The sequence below is a fragment of the Pseudophryne corroboree genome, chromosome 10 (genome assembly GCF_028390025.1).
Source record: "Pseudophryne corroboree isolate aPseCor3 chromosome 10, aPseCor3.hap2, whole genome shotgun sequence".
Lineage (NCBI taxonomy): Eukaryota > Metazoa > Chordata > Amphibia > Anura > Myobatrachidae > Pseudophryne > Pseudophryne corroboree.
The window spans coordinates 283,377,639-283,392,031 of NC_086453.1; the positions used below are offsets into that span (position 1 = coordinate 283,377,639).

Consider the following 14,393-nt stretch of genomic DNA (forward strand, 5'->3'; position numbering starts at 1 on the left):
TGAGTGACCGCATCCAAGTAGGCACATCAGACAGTCCGTACGTATACTGGCAGGAAAAAGAGGCAATTTGGAGGCCCTTGCACAAACTGGCTTTATTTTACCTAAGTTGCCCCCCCTCCAATGTGTACTCCGAAAGAGTGTTTAGTGCAGCCGGTCACCTTGGCAGCAATCGGCGTATGAGGTTACTTCCAGAAAATGTGGAGAAGATGATGTTCATCAAAATGAATTATAATCAATTCCTCTGTGGAGACATTCACCAGCAATTTCCTCCAGAAAGTACACGGGGACCTGAGATGGTGGATTCCAGTGGGGACGGATTAATACTCTGTGAGGAGGGGGATGTACACAGTGAAAGGGGTGATGAATCGGACGATGAGGAGGAGGTGGACATCTTGCCTCTGTAGAGCCAGTTTGTGCAAGGAGAGATTGATTGCTTCATTTTTGGTGGGGGCCCAAACCAACCAGTCATTTCAGCCACAGTCGAGTGGCAGACCCTGTGGCTGAAATTATGGGTTTGTTAAAGTGTGCATGTCCTGTTTATACAACATAAGGGTGGGTGGGAGGGCCCAAGGACAATTCCATCTTGCACCTCTTTATTTATTTATCTCTGCATCATGTGATGTTTGGTGCTAATTTTTTTAAGTGCCATCCTGTCTGACACTGCAGTGCCACTCCTAGATGTTTGTGCCACCCACTTGGGTCACTTAGCTTAGTCATCCAGCGACCTCAGTGCAAATTTTAGGACTAAAAATAATATTGTGAGGTGTGAGGTGTTCAGAATAGACTGGAAATGAGGGGAAATTATGGTTATTGAGGTTAATAATACTATGGGGTCAAAATGACCACACAGCCGAATCCGACAAAAAATTTTCAGGGAGGTTTTGCCAAAACGCATCCGAATCCAAAACACGGCCGCGGAACCGAATCCAAAACCAAAACACAAAACCCGAAAAATTTCCGGTGCACATCTCTAGTTTCAAATAAGGATCCCTAGAAATCCGCTGTTTTTGCTTTGCTTATTATTTATTGATTGTTATTTATTGTTCATCAATAAAACATCACAAATTATATAATACTATTGCAATAGCAAACAAATGCAATGATAACACAATAACAAAAAACAATGATTGAGATGCATAATGTAAACTCCTTGCTCTTGGAGCTTACAATCCAGAGACAGAACATTACAATTAAAAATAAATATATTTTCAGCTTGAATTTTAAAGCGAATGCAACTATTATTTATTTATTTATTTATTAACAGTTTTTTTTTATATAGTGTAGCATATTTCTTTGCGATTTGCAATTAGAACAACAGTAATAGATCAAAACTGGGGAACAACAGTAATAGAACAAAAGTGGGTAAAAACAGACAGACATAGAGGTAGGGACTACAATTTCTCATCATTTATGTACCCATTTGTACCCTTTATGTAATTTTTCTCATTGCTACATGGGTAAGCTTAATTTCCTGTGCTTCTGCATGGATCCCCTATGTCTAATGCTAAATGATTTTCTTGCCTATCTTTTATACTTTTACAAGACGTCCCTGACTTTAATTGCATTGAGAAAATGCACATTGCCAAAGTTTACATCATCACGGCGTACTTTGCTCTTCAGTACCTGAAAACCTTGAATGGTAAAACCTGCATCTGTTAAAGCTTGTCTTAGAAAGGCTTCATCATAATTTAAGATATGGAACTCTTTATCTTTAACTGAGAAAAATATTGCATTAAATTTTCCAACCAATAACAGGTGGCCGCCTACTTTTAATAAGGAGGACACATTTTTAAGGTTCCTGCAATAAGCATCTTTATCTTGGCTAATAGGTTGCAGTAAATACATGGTCAGCAGACAGTCGGCTTTCTCCAGGACAACTGGTGCTGTGGGGTTCTCCTTGCTAATATCACACATCATGATACGCTTAATTTTGCTTCTTAGAACATCTTCTTTTGCCAACCACTTTTTACTGAAAAAGAGCCAATAAAGCAATGGTAATTATGGGATACACTCAAAAAATATCACTTTATAGTTAAAGTGTAAGCAGCCAAAGGAATAACTCCTTATAATGCCCACATGTTGAAAATAAATCTTCTGTGAAGCAACACTAATCATGACGTTGGATGAAAACAGTCCTCATCAACTATAACATGGGCCTCTCAATTCCAAATGTGAATAACAATTGGTAGTAGGCTCTCAGCATAATGTATATATCAAACAGTTGTGAAACAACACGTGAAAGTTTGTTCCAGAAAAGTTTCTTATTTTAACTTGGAACTTGAAAATCTACAACACATACAGAACAGATAAGTAAATTCCGAGGATAAATTACATTTGGTACAGTAGTAGGCTCTCTGCCTACACATCAGTTATCAGCCAACACATGAAAAAAATACTCCAGAAAAGTTTCATCCCATAGAATTCCCATAAGTGGAAATTTGCAGTGCAGGTAGAGTGTGTAGATATGAAAAGTATCCCGTGGTTGGTAAAGGAAAAACTTCTGCTTTTAACTCGGGTGCTGTACAGCAGTGAATGAGTTAATGAGAGTATCCTCCTGCACATGGAAAGATACTGTAAGAGAGAAGGCTTCTGCTATCCTGGACAGTAAACGGCTCTGTCCCTGCTGTGATATCACATCGCAGGTAGTGATGTGCACCGGACATTTTTCGGGTTTCGTGTTTTGGTTCAAAAGGAGTATCCATCAGATACCCTACTATTGTGTGCTGGAGCCACTGCCAACTGGACCATCACCTATGGGCACCTATTATTGACACTCTAGGACTGGTAATTATATGGAAGTTACAGTCCCTACAGCGAAAGGCTATTTGCACTAAAAGTCCACCTACCACTGGATTAAATGGTGACTTGTCCTTAGTCCCTCATTTATCAAGGACTCTTTTTATAAGCTCCTTAACAATATTCAATTGATTGATTGTTATTAATCTGAAACAGAGGTTTCTCCCTTTTTAAAAGTGTTTATTTTTATTACATTTTTCACTTTACATTTACACCTGTCTGTTTTAATTGATAGTAAGCGCTGTGTTATTTATATTGGCACTTTCGACATTCAGCCACTGCGTGACACTACTAGATGGGCCAGGTGGTTGTGCCGCTTAGCTTAGTCATACAGCAACCTTGGTGCACCTCTTTTTCTTCTTTGCATCATGTGCTGTTTGGGGCCTTTTTTTGGATATCTGCCCTCCTGTCTGCCACTGCGCTGCCACTCCTAGATGGGCCAATTGTTTGTGTCGCTTGGCTTAGTCATACAACAACTTCATTGCACCTCTTATACATCTTTGCATGAGGTGCTGTTTTGGGCCTTTTTTTTGGATATCTGCCCTCCTGTCTGACACTGCAGTGCCACTCCTAGATGGGCCAGGTGTTTGTGCCGCACACTTGTGTCGCTTGGCTTAAGTCACACAGCAGCCTCTGTGCACTTCTTTTTCTTCTTTGCATCATGTGCTGTTTGGGGTTTTTTTTTATACCTGCCCTCCTGTCTGACACTGCAGTGCCACTCCTAGATGGGCCAGGTGTTTGTGCCGCACACTTGTGTCATTTAGCTTAGTCATACAGCCACCTCTGTGCAACCTTTTGGCCTAAAAACAATATTGTGAGGTGTTCAGAATAGACTGGAAATGAGTGGAAATTAATGTTATGGAGAGTAATAATACCGTCGGATAAAAATTACCCCCAAATTCTGTGATTTTAGCCATTTTTTTTTTTTTTTTTAAATCATCAAGATCCAAAAACAAAACACAAAAGGGTGGTTTTGGCAAAACCAAGCCAAAACCAAAACACGAAAGTGGAATTAGAACCAAAACACAAAACATAAAAAGTGCCAGCCGCACATCTCTATTAAGAGAGATCAATTTCAGAGGGTTACCACCTGCGCACTGAGGCAATGCCAACTACCTAATGAGTATGGCGAGCTGCTGATGTTTGTAGGTGATCTATCCTACCAGAAAAATTGCAGAGTATGTACAACACAGCGCTCAGCCCCTGATAATTGAATTTATGGGGTGTCAGTGTTCACCTTGTCTATGTAGTCTTGATTATAATGTTATGTCACAGGTGTGAATCTTAGATTGTATTGATGTCAAACAGATAATAACAATTTAAGGTATCAATTAAACTTTTATTGGGGAGTCACAGTGCTCCTCCCAGACACTTTGTTAATACTATGAGTTATCCTTATATTGTTCAGGGTTAATTCTGTCCATGCAAATTGCGTGAATTTTCTCCTGTAAATGACTTTTAATAATCTCTGACCATTATCATAGGCCCGCAGAGTTAATGCGTCCAAATGATCCAATCAACAAAATATAAAAATATAAAAATTAAATTGCTGATCGCAAATGTACTTGTTAAATGTGATGTTCCGCCCTAGATAGAGCAGTCTTTAGTCCTGCTAACCGCAGCAGATTCTTGGGTATAAATAGAAATGCAGGTATACGTTGGGGGATATATGTTCTGGGGGTGCGGCGTCCCGTAACCCTCAGGTGCATATACTTACCCTTCTTCTTCTGGTCGTCCTTGTCTTTCGTCCCCCGCTGTGCTTGCTTGTCCCTCCGTCTCGCTCACCGGCCGGTGTAGAACCTCTGTGTGCAACCTGCACACCGATGCACGGACCTCCGGGACGACGAGATCACCGGCGGCTACGGCACTTCCGGGTACTGTTAGCCTGTTGTAGGCATTCAGTCCCCGGCGCGCTGCAGCACTGACGGCGGCTCTACTTCACTAGCCAGTGAAGGAGACTGTTGGATCGGGAAGCGGTTGATGCTGTCAGCGGATCTTTTGAAGATGATAAATGTTAGATCATGTCGTGTTCCCCCAACGCATTTCAGCCTTGGGATGCAGTCTGTGTGCAGTCATTGGAGAATAATTATTGTTTCCAGATTCAGCCAATCAGAAATTAGGAGGGACCATATAAGGAGTCCCATACAGCACTAATTGATACACTGCTCCCAGAGGAAGGCCAATTAAGGCTGAAACGCGTTGGAGGAACACGACATGATCTAACATTTATCATCTTCAAAAGATCCGCTGACAGCATCAACCGCTTCCCGATCCAACAGTCTCCTTCACTGGCTAGTGAAGTAGAGCCGCCGTCAGTGCTGCAGCGCGCCGGGGACTGAATGCCTACAACAGGCTAACAGTACCCGGAAGTGCCGTAGCCGCCGGTGATCTCGTCGTCCCGGAGGTCCGTGCATCGGTGTGCAGGTTGCACACAGAGGTTCTACACCGGCCAGTGAGCGAGACGGAGGGACAAGCAAGCACAGCGGGGGACGAAAGACAAGGACGACCAGAAGAAGAAGGGTAAGTATATGCACCTGAGGGTTACGGGACGCCGCACCCCCAGAACATATATCCCCCAACGTATACCTGCATTTCTATTTATACCCAAGAATCTGCTGCGGTTAGCAGGACTAAAGACTGCTCTATCTAGGGCGGAACATCACATTTAACAAGTACATTTGCGATCAGCAATTTAATTTTTATATTTTTATATTTTGTTGATTGGATCATTTGGACGCATTAACTCTGCGGGCCTATGATAATGGTCAGAGATTATTAAAAGTCATTTACAGGAGAAAATTCACGCAATTTGCATGGACAGAATTAACCCTGAACAATATAAGGATAACTCATAGTATTAACAAAGTGTCTGGGAGGAGCACTGTGACTCCCCATTAAAAGTTTAATTGATACCTTAAATTGTTATTATCTGTTTGACATCAATACAATCTAAGATTCACACCTGTGACATAACATTATAATCAAGACTACATAGACAAGGTGAACACTGACACCCCATAAGTTCAATTATCAGGGGCTGAGCGCTGTGTTGTACATACTCTTAAGAGAGATCAAGCAGGAGGGTATTCCTGACTGATACTACTGATACTATAATTAAGTAAAGTTTTATGGGAGTCATTCAGGTTTGTAAGCAAACCAAAAAAGTTAGCAATTGGGCAAAACCATGTTGCCCTGAAGGTGGGGCAGATGTAACATGTGCAGAGAGATTTAGATTTGGGTGGGTTATATTGTTTCTGTGCAAGGTAAATACTGGCTGCTTTATTTTTACACTGCAATTTAAATTTCAGTTTGAACCACCCCACCCAAATCTAAATCTCTCTGCACATGTTACATCTACCCCACCTGCAATGCACATGGTTTTGCACAACTGCTAACTTTTTTGATTTGCTAACAAATGTGACTCGACTTTGTATTTAACTACTGTAGTCAGTAGCGGATCTTGCCAAGGGCAAGCAGGACTTTTGCCCGGGGCGCCGCCTTCCAGAGGGCGCCGGCGCCATCCGGAGGGCGCCGCACCATTGCAAGATCCGCTACTGTGCCCCCCGCCGCTGTGCCCCCCGCTACGTGTCTAGTTTCCCTTCGTGGAGGGGACCTTTGCTGTGCGGTGCGCGATAATGTCATCGCGCACCGCACAGCATTGTGGCACAGACGCTAGGGGTCATAACTGACCTCTAGTGTCTATGCTGATCCGAGGAGAGGAGCGGCTCCGACGGCTGTCTGCAGCGGTCTGGAATCAGGAGTGGGGATAGTAAGTATACTTTTTTTTCTTCCTCTTCCAGCGGTGCTACAGGGGGCACAAATGGGAGCGTAACTGACCACGCCCCCATATGAAGCCACGCCCCTATCATTTTGCCTGGGACGCCACAAGGGTAAGAACCGGCCTTGACTGTAGTAGTCTATTTAAGTAAAGTGAATGGTGTATATAATGTACAGAATATCTTAATAATGTTTGTTAAAGAATCAATGTGTAAAAGAATTTGGTAGTCACTAAACAAATATGTATATAATGTAATTTGACACGTGTCTGTGAACAAAAATGAAAAATAAGTATGACATGATTGGCCTTAAATACAACATACAATTCAGTACTCAACATGTGACCAGAGCTACAGCAAGTAATTTACCTGTCACCTTTCAGTTCTGGAAATAGCTCTGGGAGATGAGACCAGTCATAGGCTTCCTCATGTTTATTCTTCCACCTCTCCAGTTCCTGAATGGAGGATTCATTTGTGTCTAGAACAGTGATGTCACTGAACTCTTCAGACAGTGGCAATAGGTGGAAAATGGCAGGTCCAGTAGAAAAATCAATTAAGATTCCTCCATTTAAAATACCTGTAGACAGTAAAACAACATAAAAAAATCAATAGCACACCAAATTAATTTATTGCAAATTGGATTACGTTAATGCATTGTTATAAACAGTTTGCCTTTATGTCCTAACTGGTCAAAACTGTACTGTAAGTATTAGATGGATTTTTACAGCAGCTGCCACAAGTGTGCATTACATATGTAAGAATCTGCAACCAGATGACATCATTATATGTCACTGCAGCCACTAGAAGGCAGCACAGCATATACGACAGCAAAACAACACCAACTTAAAAGCACTGAAACACCTGCCTGGTTGTTACAAATATATGAGAAATAATTTTCTGTTTCGAAATCCAAATAATAATTACACTCTAGCCACAATCCTTGATCAAGAAGCTACCAAAATTGACAAATGCAGCAAGTGTGATTGTGAAACCCATATCCAGCCTATCATGCTGCTGTTCATATAATCCAATTTGGAATTTTAAGGACATACGGTATATTGCAGAAAACTGTTGAGGTTTTCCGAAAGTATTGAGTCTCTCTTAAGTTTATTTACAAGCTCTGTTTTCTAGCACTGGAGGTCCAAGTTTGAGAATTACTGGTCTATTCCAATGTCTTTCTTACTAAACTGCCTCTTGTTTCAGTTATACGTCAATATACGTCTTACTGAACTGCCTCTGGTTCAGCTGTATCTAAATTATCAACAATATCCTTCTTACTAAACTTCTTCTTGTTTCGTTGCATCCACACTATAATATTCTTATTACCAGTGCTGTTTTTGTAGGAAAATAGGTTCAGGAACTGTGGGCTGGGCAGAAGTGGGCGGTAATATGGGTGGAGCAACAAAAGTGGCAAGGCATCAATTGGTGCAAAAACTTTTTTTTTTAAACACATAATGCCCCCAGTAGTGCCAGTTACACATTGCCCACAGTAGTACCAGTTACACATAGCCTATATGGAGAGGGGGCCTGGATTGTACACCCTAGCTTCTTATAATGGGATATGCTACCTTGCTGGGACTTAGTACTAGAGTACTACAATATAGGAACAAGGGTGCAGGTGCATCATAAACCATTAAAATTATTACAGCCATAATATAATATTTGAGGTTCTTGGCATATATTTGCCAGTATATGAGCCTGCCCACCTACTTCACGGTGACCTCATTGGACAGGTCCCTAACACTATAGGGGTTCTCCTCTGGGGCGTACAGCACCCCCAGGCTACCCCAGCCACACCACCCCAGGGCACCACACAGAAAAAGGATAGGAGTGAAAGATCAGTGTTAAGCAAATGAAAGAGGCTGCTGAATGTAAAAGAAAAAAAAGGACAGCAGTAAGGTGTGACACTTCACGGTGTCCGATGAGGTCATCGTGAAGTAGGTGGGCAGGCTTATATACTTGCCAATATATGCCAGTTACACATAGGGGGTAATTCAGAGTTGATCGCAGCAGGAAGTTTGTTAGCAACTGGGCAAAACCATGTGCACTGCAGGGGGAGCAGATTTAACATGTGCAGAGAGAGTTAGATTTGGGTGGGTTATTTTGCTTCTGTGCAGGGTAAATACCGGCTGCTTTATTTTTACACTGCAAGTTAGATTTCAGTTTGAATACACCCCACCCAAATATAACTCTCTCTGCACATGTTATATCTGTCCCCCCCGGCAGTGCACATGCTTTTGACCAACTGCTAACATATTTGCTACTGCGATCAACTCAGAATTAGGCCCATAGCCCCTAGTAGTACCAGTTACACATAGCCCCCAGTAGTGCCAGTTACACATAGCCCTCAGTAGTACCAGTTACACATAGCCCTCAGTAGTGCCATTTACAAATAGCCCTCAGTAGTACCAGTTACACATAGCCCCCAGTAGTGCCAGTTACACATAGCCCTCAGTAGTGCCAGTTGCACATAGCCCTCAGTAGTGCCAGTTACACATAGCCCTAGTAGTGCCAGTTACACATAGCCCTCAGTAGTGCCAGTTACACATAGCCCTCAGTAGTGCCAGTTACACATAGCCCTCAGTAGTGCCAGTTACACATAGCCCTCAGTAGTACCAGTTACACATAGCCCCCAGTAGTACCAGTTACACATAGCCCCCAGTAGTGCCAGTTACACATAGCCCCCAGTAGTACCAGTTACACATAGCCCCCAGTAGTGCCAGTTACACATAGCCCTCAGTAGTACCAGTTACACATAGCCCTCAGTAGTGCCATTTACAAATAGCCCCCAGTAGTGCCAGTTACACATAGCCCTCAGTAGTACCAGTTACACATAGCCCTCAGTAGTGCCATTTACACATAGCCCTCAGTAGTACCAGTTACACATAGCCCTCAGTAGTACCAGTTACACATAGCCCTCAGTAGTGAGTAGTGCCAGTTACACATAGCCCTCAGTAGTGCCATTTACAAATAGCCCCCAGTAGTGCCAGTTACACATAGCCCTCAGTAGTACCAGTTACACATAGCCTCCAGTAGTGCCAGTTGTACATAGCCCCCAGTAGTGCCAGTTACACACAGCCCCCAGTAGTGCCAGTTACACACAGCCCCCAGTAGTGCCAGTTACACACAGCCCCCAGTAGTAGTGCAGGTTACACATAGTGCACAGTAGTAGTGCCAGTTACACATAGCCCCCTAGCAGTAGTGCTCACCCCTCTTGCTGCTGCCTCCGCGTCTCGTCTGTGAGCCTGCCTGAGGTGAGGAGAGCTCAGCGCTCATCTCTCCTTCCCCTTGATGTGTCCGGTCTCCGGTGGCTATTTGTAACATGGCACATCTTTTGTTTCAGTTGCAACTGCGATTTTATGCTAATGCAATTACAATGCCCTTCCCTGGTGGACAACCGTGTGTCTGAATGTGCAAGAGCTGAGATGCCCACGTTCAGTTTAGACACTACCATTGATCGAATTATTGAAACTTTCACCAGTCCTATGCTAGGTGAAGATCATCCACGCAATGTGAGCAATCTCAGCATCTGTATATGCAACCACTTTCAGCAACATGCCCATGCTACGCTACAATGGCGTCTGTTTAGTCAACCTCCTGTAACCACATAGGAATGCCATCAGGACACATACGCAGTGCAGCACAGACTCATGCACAGATGAAAAACATGGCACCAGAAAAATATATAAGATATTGTCCCTCACAGGCAAATACATATACATTGGCCCCCACAGACAAAAAAATAAACACATTGGCCTTCACAGGATAAAAATAAACACACTGGCCTTCACAGGATAAAAATAAAACACATTGGCCCCACCACAGGAAAAAATAAAACACATAGGGCCTAATTCAGGATTGATCGCAAAAGCAAAATCTTTCTCTAATGGGCAAAATCATGTGCACTGCAGGTGGGCAGATATAACATGTGCAGAGAGCATTAGATTTGGGTGGGTTATATTTTTCTGTGCAGGGTAAATACTGTCTGTTTTTGCATGTAGCCGACAAATTTTGCCGCTTTATTTTTACACTGCAATTTAGATTTCAGTTTGAACATACCCCACCACTGTCTTCTGTATCTAAAAGGGGTGCTCTCTCTGTCTGCTGTATCTGAAAAAGGGGTCCTCTCTCTGTCTGCTGTATCTGCAAGAGGTGCTCTCTCTGTCTGCTGTATCTGAAAAAGGGGTCCTCTCTCTGTCTGCTGTATCTGAAAGGGGTGCTCTCTCTGTCTGCTATATCTGAAAAAGGGGTGCTGTCTCTGTCTGTTGTATCTGAAAAAGGGGTGCTCTCTCTGTCTGCTGTATCTGAAAAAGGGGTGCTCTCTCTGTCTGCTGTATCTGAAAATGGGGTGCTCTCTGCTGTATATGAAAAAGGGGTGCTCTTTCAGTCTGTTGTTTCTGAAAAAGGGGTGCTCTCTCTGTCTGCTGTATCTGATAAAGGGGTGCCCTCTGTTTTCTCTAATGGGCAAAACCTTGTGCAGGTGGGACAGATATAACATGTGCAGAGACAGTTAGATTTGGGTGTGTTATTTTGTTTCAGTGCAGGGTAAATACTGGCTTCTTTATTTTAACACTGCAATTTATATTTCAGCTTTCATCCAAATCTAACTCTCCACAGAAAAAAATACATTGGCCCCCACAGGAAAAAAATAAAAATAAAACACATTAGCTCCCACTGAAAAAAATTAAAATACATTGGCCCATACGTGCAGGGGAAATAAACACATGGGAACAGAGGCAGACCACCCTGATGGCAACTTGTCCGCAGGACAGCAGGTACCTGAGTGAGTGGGTTGGTAGGTAATATGTACTGGCCCGTGCCACCATATGTAAACCACTAAAATCCTGCGGGCCTATATTAAATGGAGGGCCTGAAGCTGTAGCTTTACCTGCCCCATTGTTAATCCAGATATATATGTGTGTGTATATATATATATATATATATAAATACACAAACATACAGGTTGAGTATCCCTTATCCAAAATGCTTGGGACCAGAAGTATTTTGGATATTGGATTTTTCCGTATTTTGGAATAATTGCATACCATAATGAGATATCATGGCGATGGGACACAAGTCTAAGCACAGAATGCATTTATGTTTTGTATACACCGTATACAAACAGCCTGAAGGTCATTTTAGCCAAGATTTTTAATAACTTTGTGCATTAAACAAAGTGTGTGTACATTCACACAATTCAATTATGTTTCATATACACCTTATACACACAGCCTGAAGGTCATTTAATACAATATTTTTAATAACTTTGTGTATTAAACAAAGTTTGTGTACATTGAGCCATCAGAAAACAAAGGTTTCACTATCTCACTCTCACTCAAAAAACTCAGTATTTCGGAATATTGCGTATTTCGGAATATTTGGATATGGGACCTGTATTTATTTATTTATTTATTTACCTGTATTTATTTATTTATTTATTTGCAAGCCCAAATCTAGCTAAACATAATAAAAAGATGATTTCATAAGTTTCTTAAGCTGGGTACACACTGGCAGATATATCTGCAGATGGCGGTTGTTCATACACACAGAAAGATGCACCAAGATATCTTAAAGATATATCTGCTGTTAAATCTATCCGGAGCTATATATGCAGATGGGGATTGTTCATACACACTGAAAGATGCACTAATATATCTGCAGATATATTGGTCATCTGCTGTGTTGCACAGCAGATGCAATATATCTGTGAAAGACGTCTTGCACAGACATATTGCTTGTACACACCTGCAGATCAGCAAAAGATATATTGGACAACCAGCTGATTGGCCAATATATCTGCCAGTGTGTACCCAGCATGTGTTAGTCTTAAATGCTTAGGAAGCTAGTTTAAAAAAAAAAAAAAAAATAGGAGCATCGGTTAACAGAACCAATGTTGAAGAATAAGCTATGTTTTGTAACTAATGTTTTCTTTCAATGTCCCATCCCTACCCAGACTGGATGTCAGCAGCGACTGGATGTCATAGGCAGCTGCCTATGAGCGCAGGTAACTGAGGGGGGCGGCACGCTGAGGCTGCCAGGAGCCCTTGTCATTTTGGTGGTTAGCCTCTCTCCCTGTAGCCCCCATGCAATAGCAGCAGCAGCAGCAGGACACCCGGCGGCATGGACACACTAGTAGCAGCGCTACGGGTAGTCCTGCAAAGCTGCTAAACCGAGTGACAGGCAACTGCTGCTTTTTGGCCATTCCAGGCCACTATACCCTACCCAGTGTCCAGGGATCCACAACTGATTTTCTTTAATTCACCACCTCTCTGCAGAAGCTATGCAGTGGGAGCAGTGGGAGCAGAGAGGTGGTTTCCCCCTCGGCCGGTGCCGTGTCCCCTCTCCGCCGTCAGGAGCCGGCTCTATAGACTGCTGCTTTGTTTTTTTTGTTTTTTAAAGGGGGCATGGCCACATAGCTGTGATTAGGCCACGCCCCTCAACTTTGCCAGTTCTCCCCGTGGTCTGTCTGTGGCTCTGCCTGGCATGCCTGCTCTTTGGGAGACTGGCTCCTGTGATCAGAGTTGGAGGTAACTACTGTGGTAGTGGGTGTGTGCCTCCAATATGAGTGTGTGTGTCACTGTCCCAGTATGAGTGTCAGTGTGTATGTGTGTCTCAATATGAGAGAGTGTGTGTGTGTGTGTGTGTGTGTGTTTCAGTATGAGTGTGTGTGTGTGTGTGTGTGTGTGTGTGTTCCTCTGCCTCAGTATGAGTGTCAGTGTGTGTGTGTGTGCGTGTGCCTCTGCCTCATTATGAGTGTCAGTATGTGTGTGTGTGCCTCTGCCTCAGTATGAGTCAGTGTGTGTCTCAATGTCAGTGTGTGTGTGTGTGTGTGTGTGTGTGTGTGTGTGTGTGTGTGTTTGTGTTTCAGTATCAGTGTGTGTGTGTGTGTGTGTGTGTGTGTCTCAATATGAGTTTGTGTGTGTCTCCATATCAGTGTGTGTTTCAGTATGAGTGTGTTTGCCTCTGCCTCAGTATGAGTGCCAATGTGTGTGTTTGTGTGTATCTCAGTATGAGTGTCAGTGTGTATGTGTGTGTGTGTGTGTGTGTGTGTGTCTCAGTATCAGTGTGTGTGTGTGTGTGTGTGTGTGTGTGTATGTCTCAGTATCAGTGTGTGTGTGTGTGTGTGTGTGTGTGTGCCTCTGCCTGAGTATGAGTGTCAGTATGTGTTTGTGTGTGTCTCAGTATTAGTGTATGTGTCTCAGTATGAGTGTCATTGTGTGTGTTTGTGTGTGTCTCAGTATCAGTGTATGTGTCTCAGTATGAGTGTCAGTGTGTGTGTGTGTTTGACTCAGTATCAGTGTGTGTGTGCCTCTGCCTCGGTATGAGTGTTAGTGTGTTTGTGTGTGTCTCAGTATCAGTGTGTGTGTCTCAGTATGAGTGTGTGTGTGTGTGTGTGTGTGTGTGTGTGTGCCTCTGCCTCAGTGTGTGTGTGTGTGTGTGTGTGTGTGTGTGTGTGTGTGTGTGTGTGTGTGTGTGTGTCCATATCAGTGTGCAGAGGCATAATTGTGGGAGGCAATGGAGTCAGCTGCCACTGGGCTCCTGCTCTTTAGGGGGGCACCTCTCCTCCCATTCCGTGTGTTCAGTGACACCAATCAATTGAGTTCATTGATAACCGCAGCTATCTCTTCTTTCCTGCCCCTTACAAATCATACCCTCTTTATTACACCTACACATTTAACAAGTGTCATACCCATTCTAATTATATGAAGTGACTTCTCTGAAAATTACAAGTAACCTCATATAGTTAGAATTCTCACGCTTCCTATACAGGAGTAAATTGCACTATCAGTAAGGTGTCTGCCTTCAGTGTAATAGGTCATG

General features: G+C 43.0%; 1 protein-coding gene across 1 annotated transcript in view; it reads right to left on the bottom strand.

Moving 5' to 3' along the window:
• Positions 1 to 1,004: 1,004 nt before the first annotated feature.
• The window catches only part of LOC134965536 (indolethylamine N-methyltransferase-like), an 18,434-nt gene continuing 5,045 nt past the window's right edge, over positions 1,005 to 14,393 (bottom strand). Inside the window, exons 2-3 of the mRNA XM_063941918.1 lie at positions 6,942 to 7,149; positions 1,005 to 1,969 (exon numbers count right to left, since the gene is read on the bottom strand). Coding sequence (XP_063797988.1) covers positions 1,537 to 1,969; positions 6,942 to 7,149 — 641 coding nt within the window. The 3' untranslated portion in view covers positions 1,005 to 1,536. The remainder of the gene's footprint in view (positions 1,970 to 6,941; positions 7,150 to 14,393) is intronic.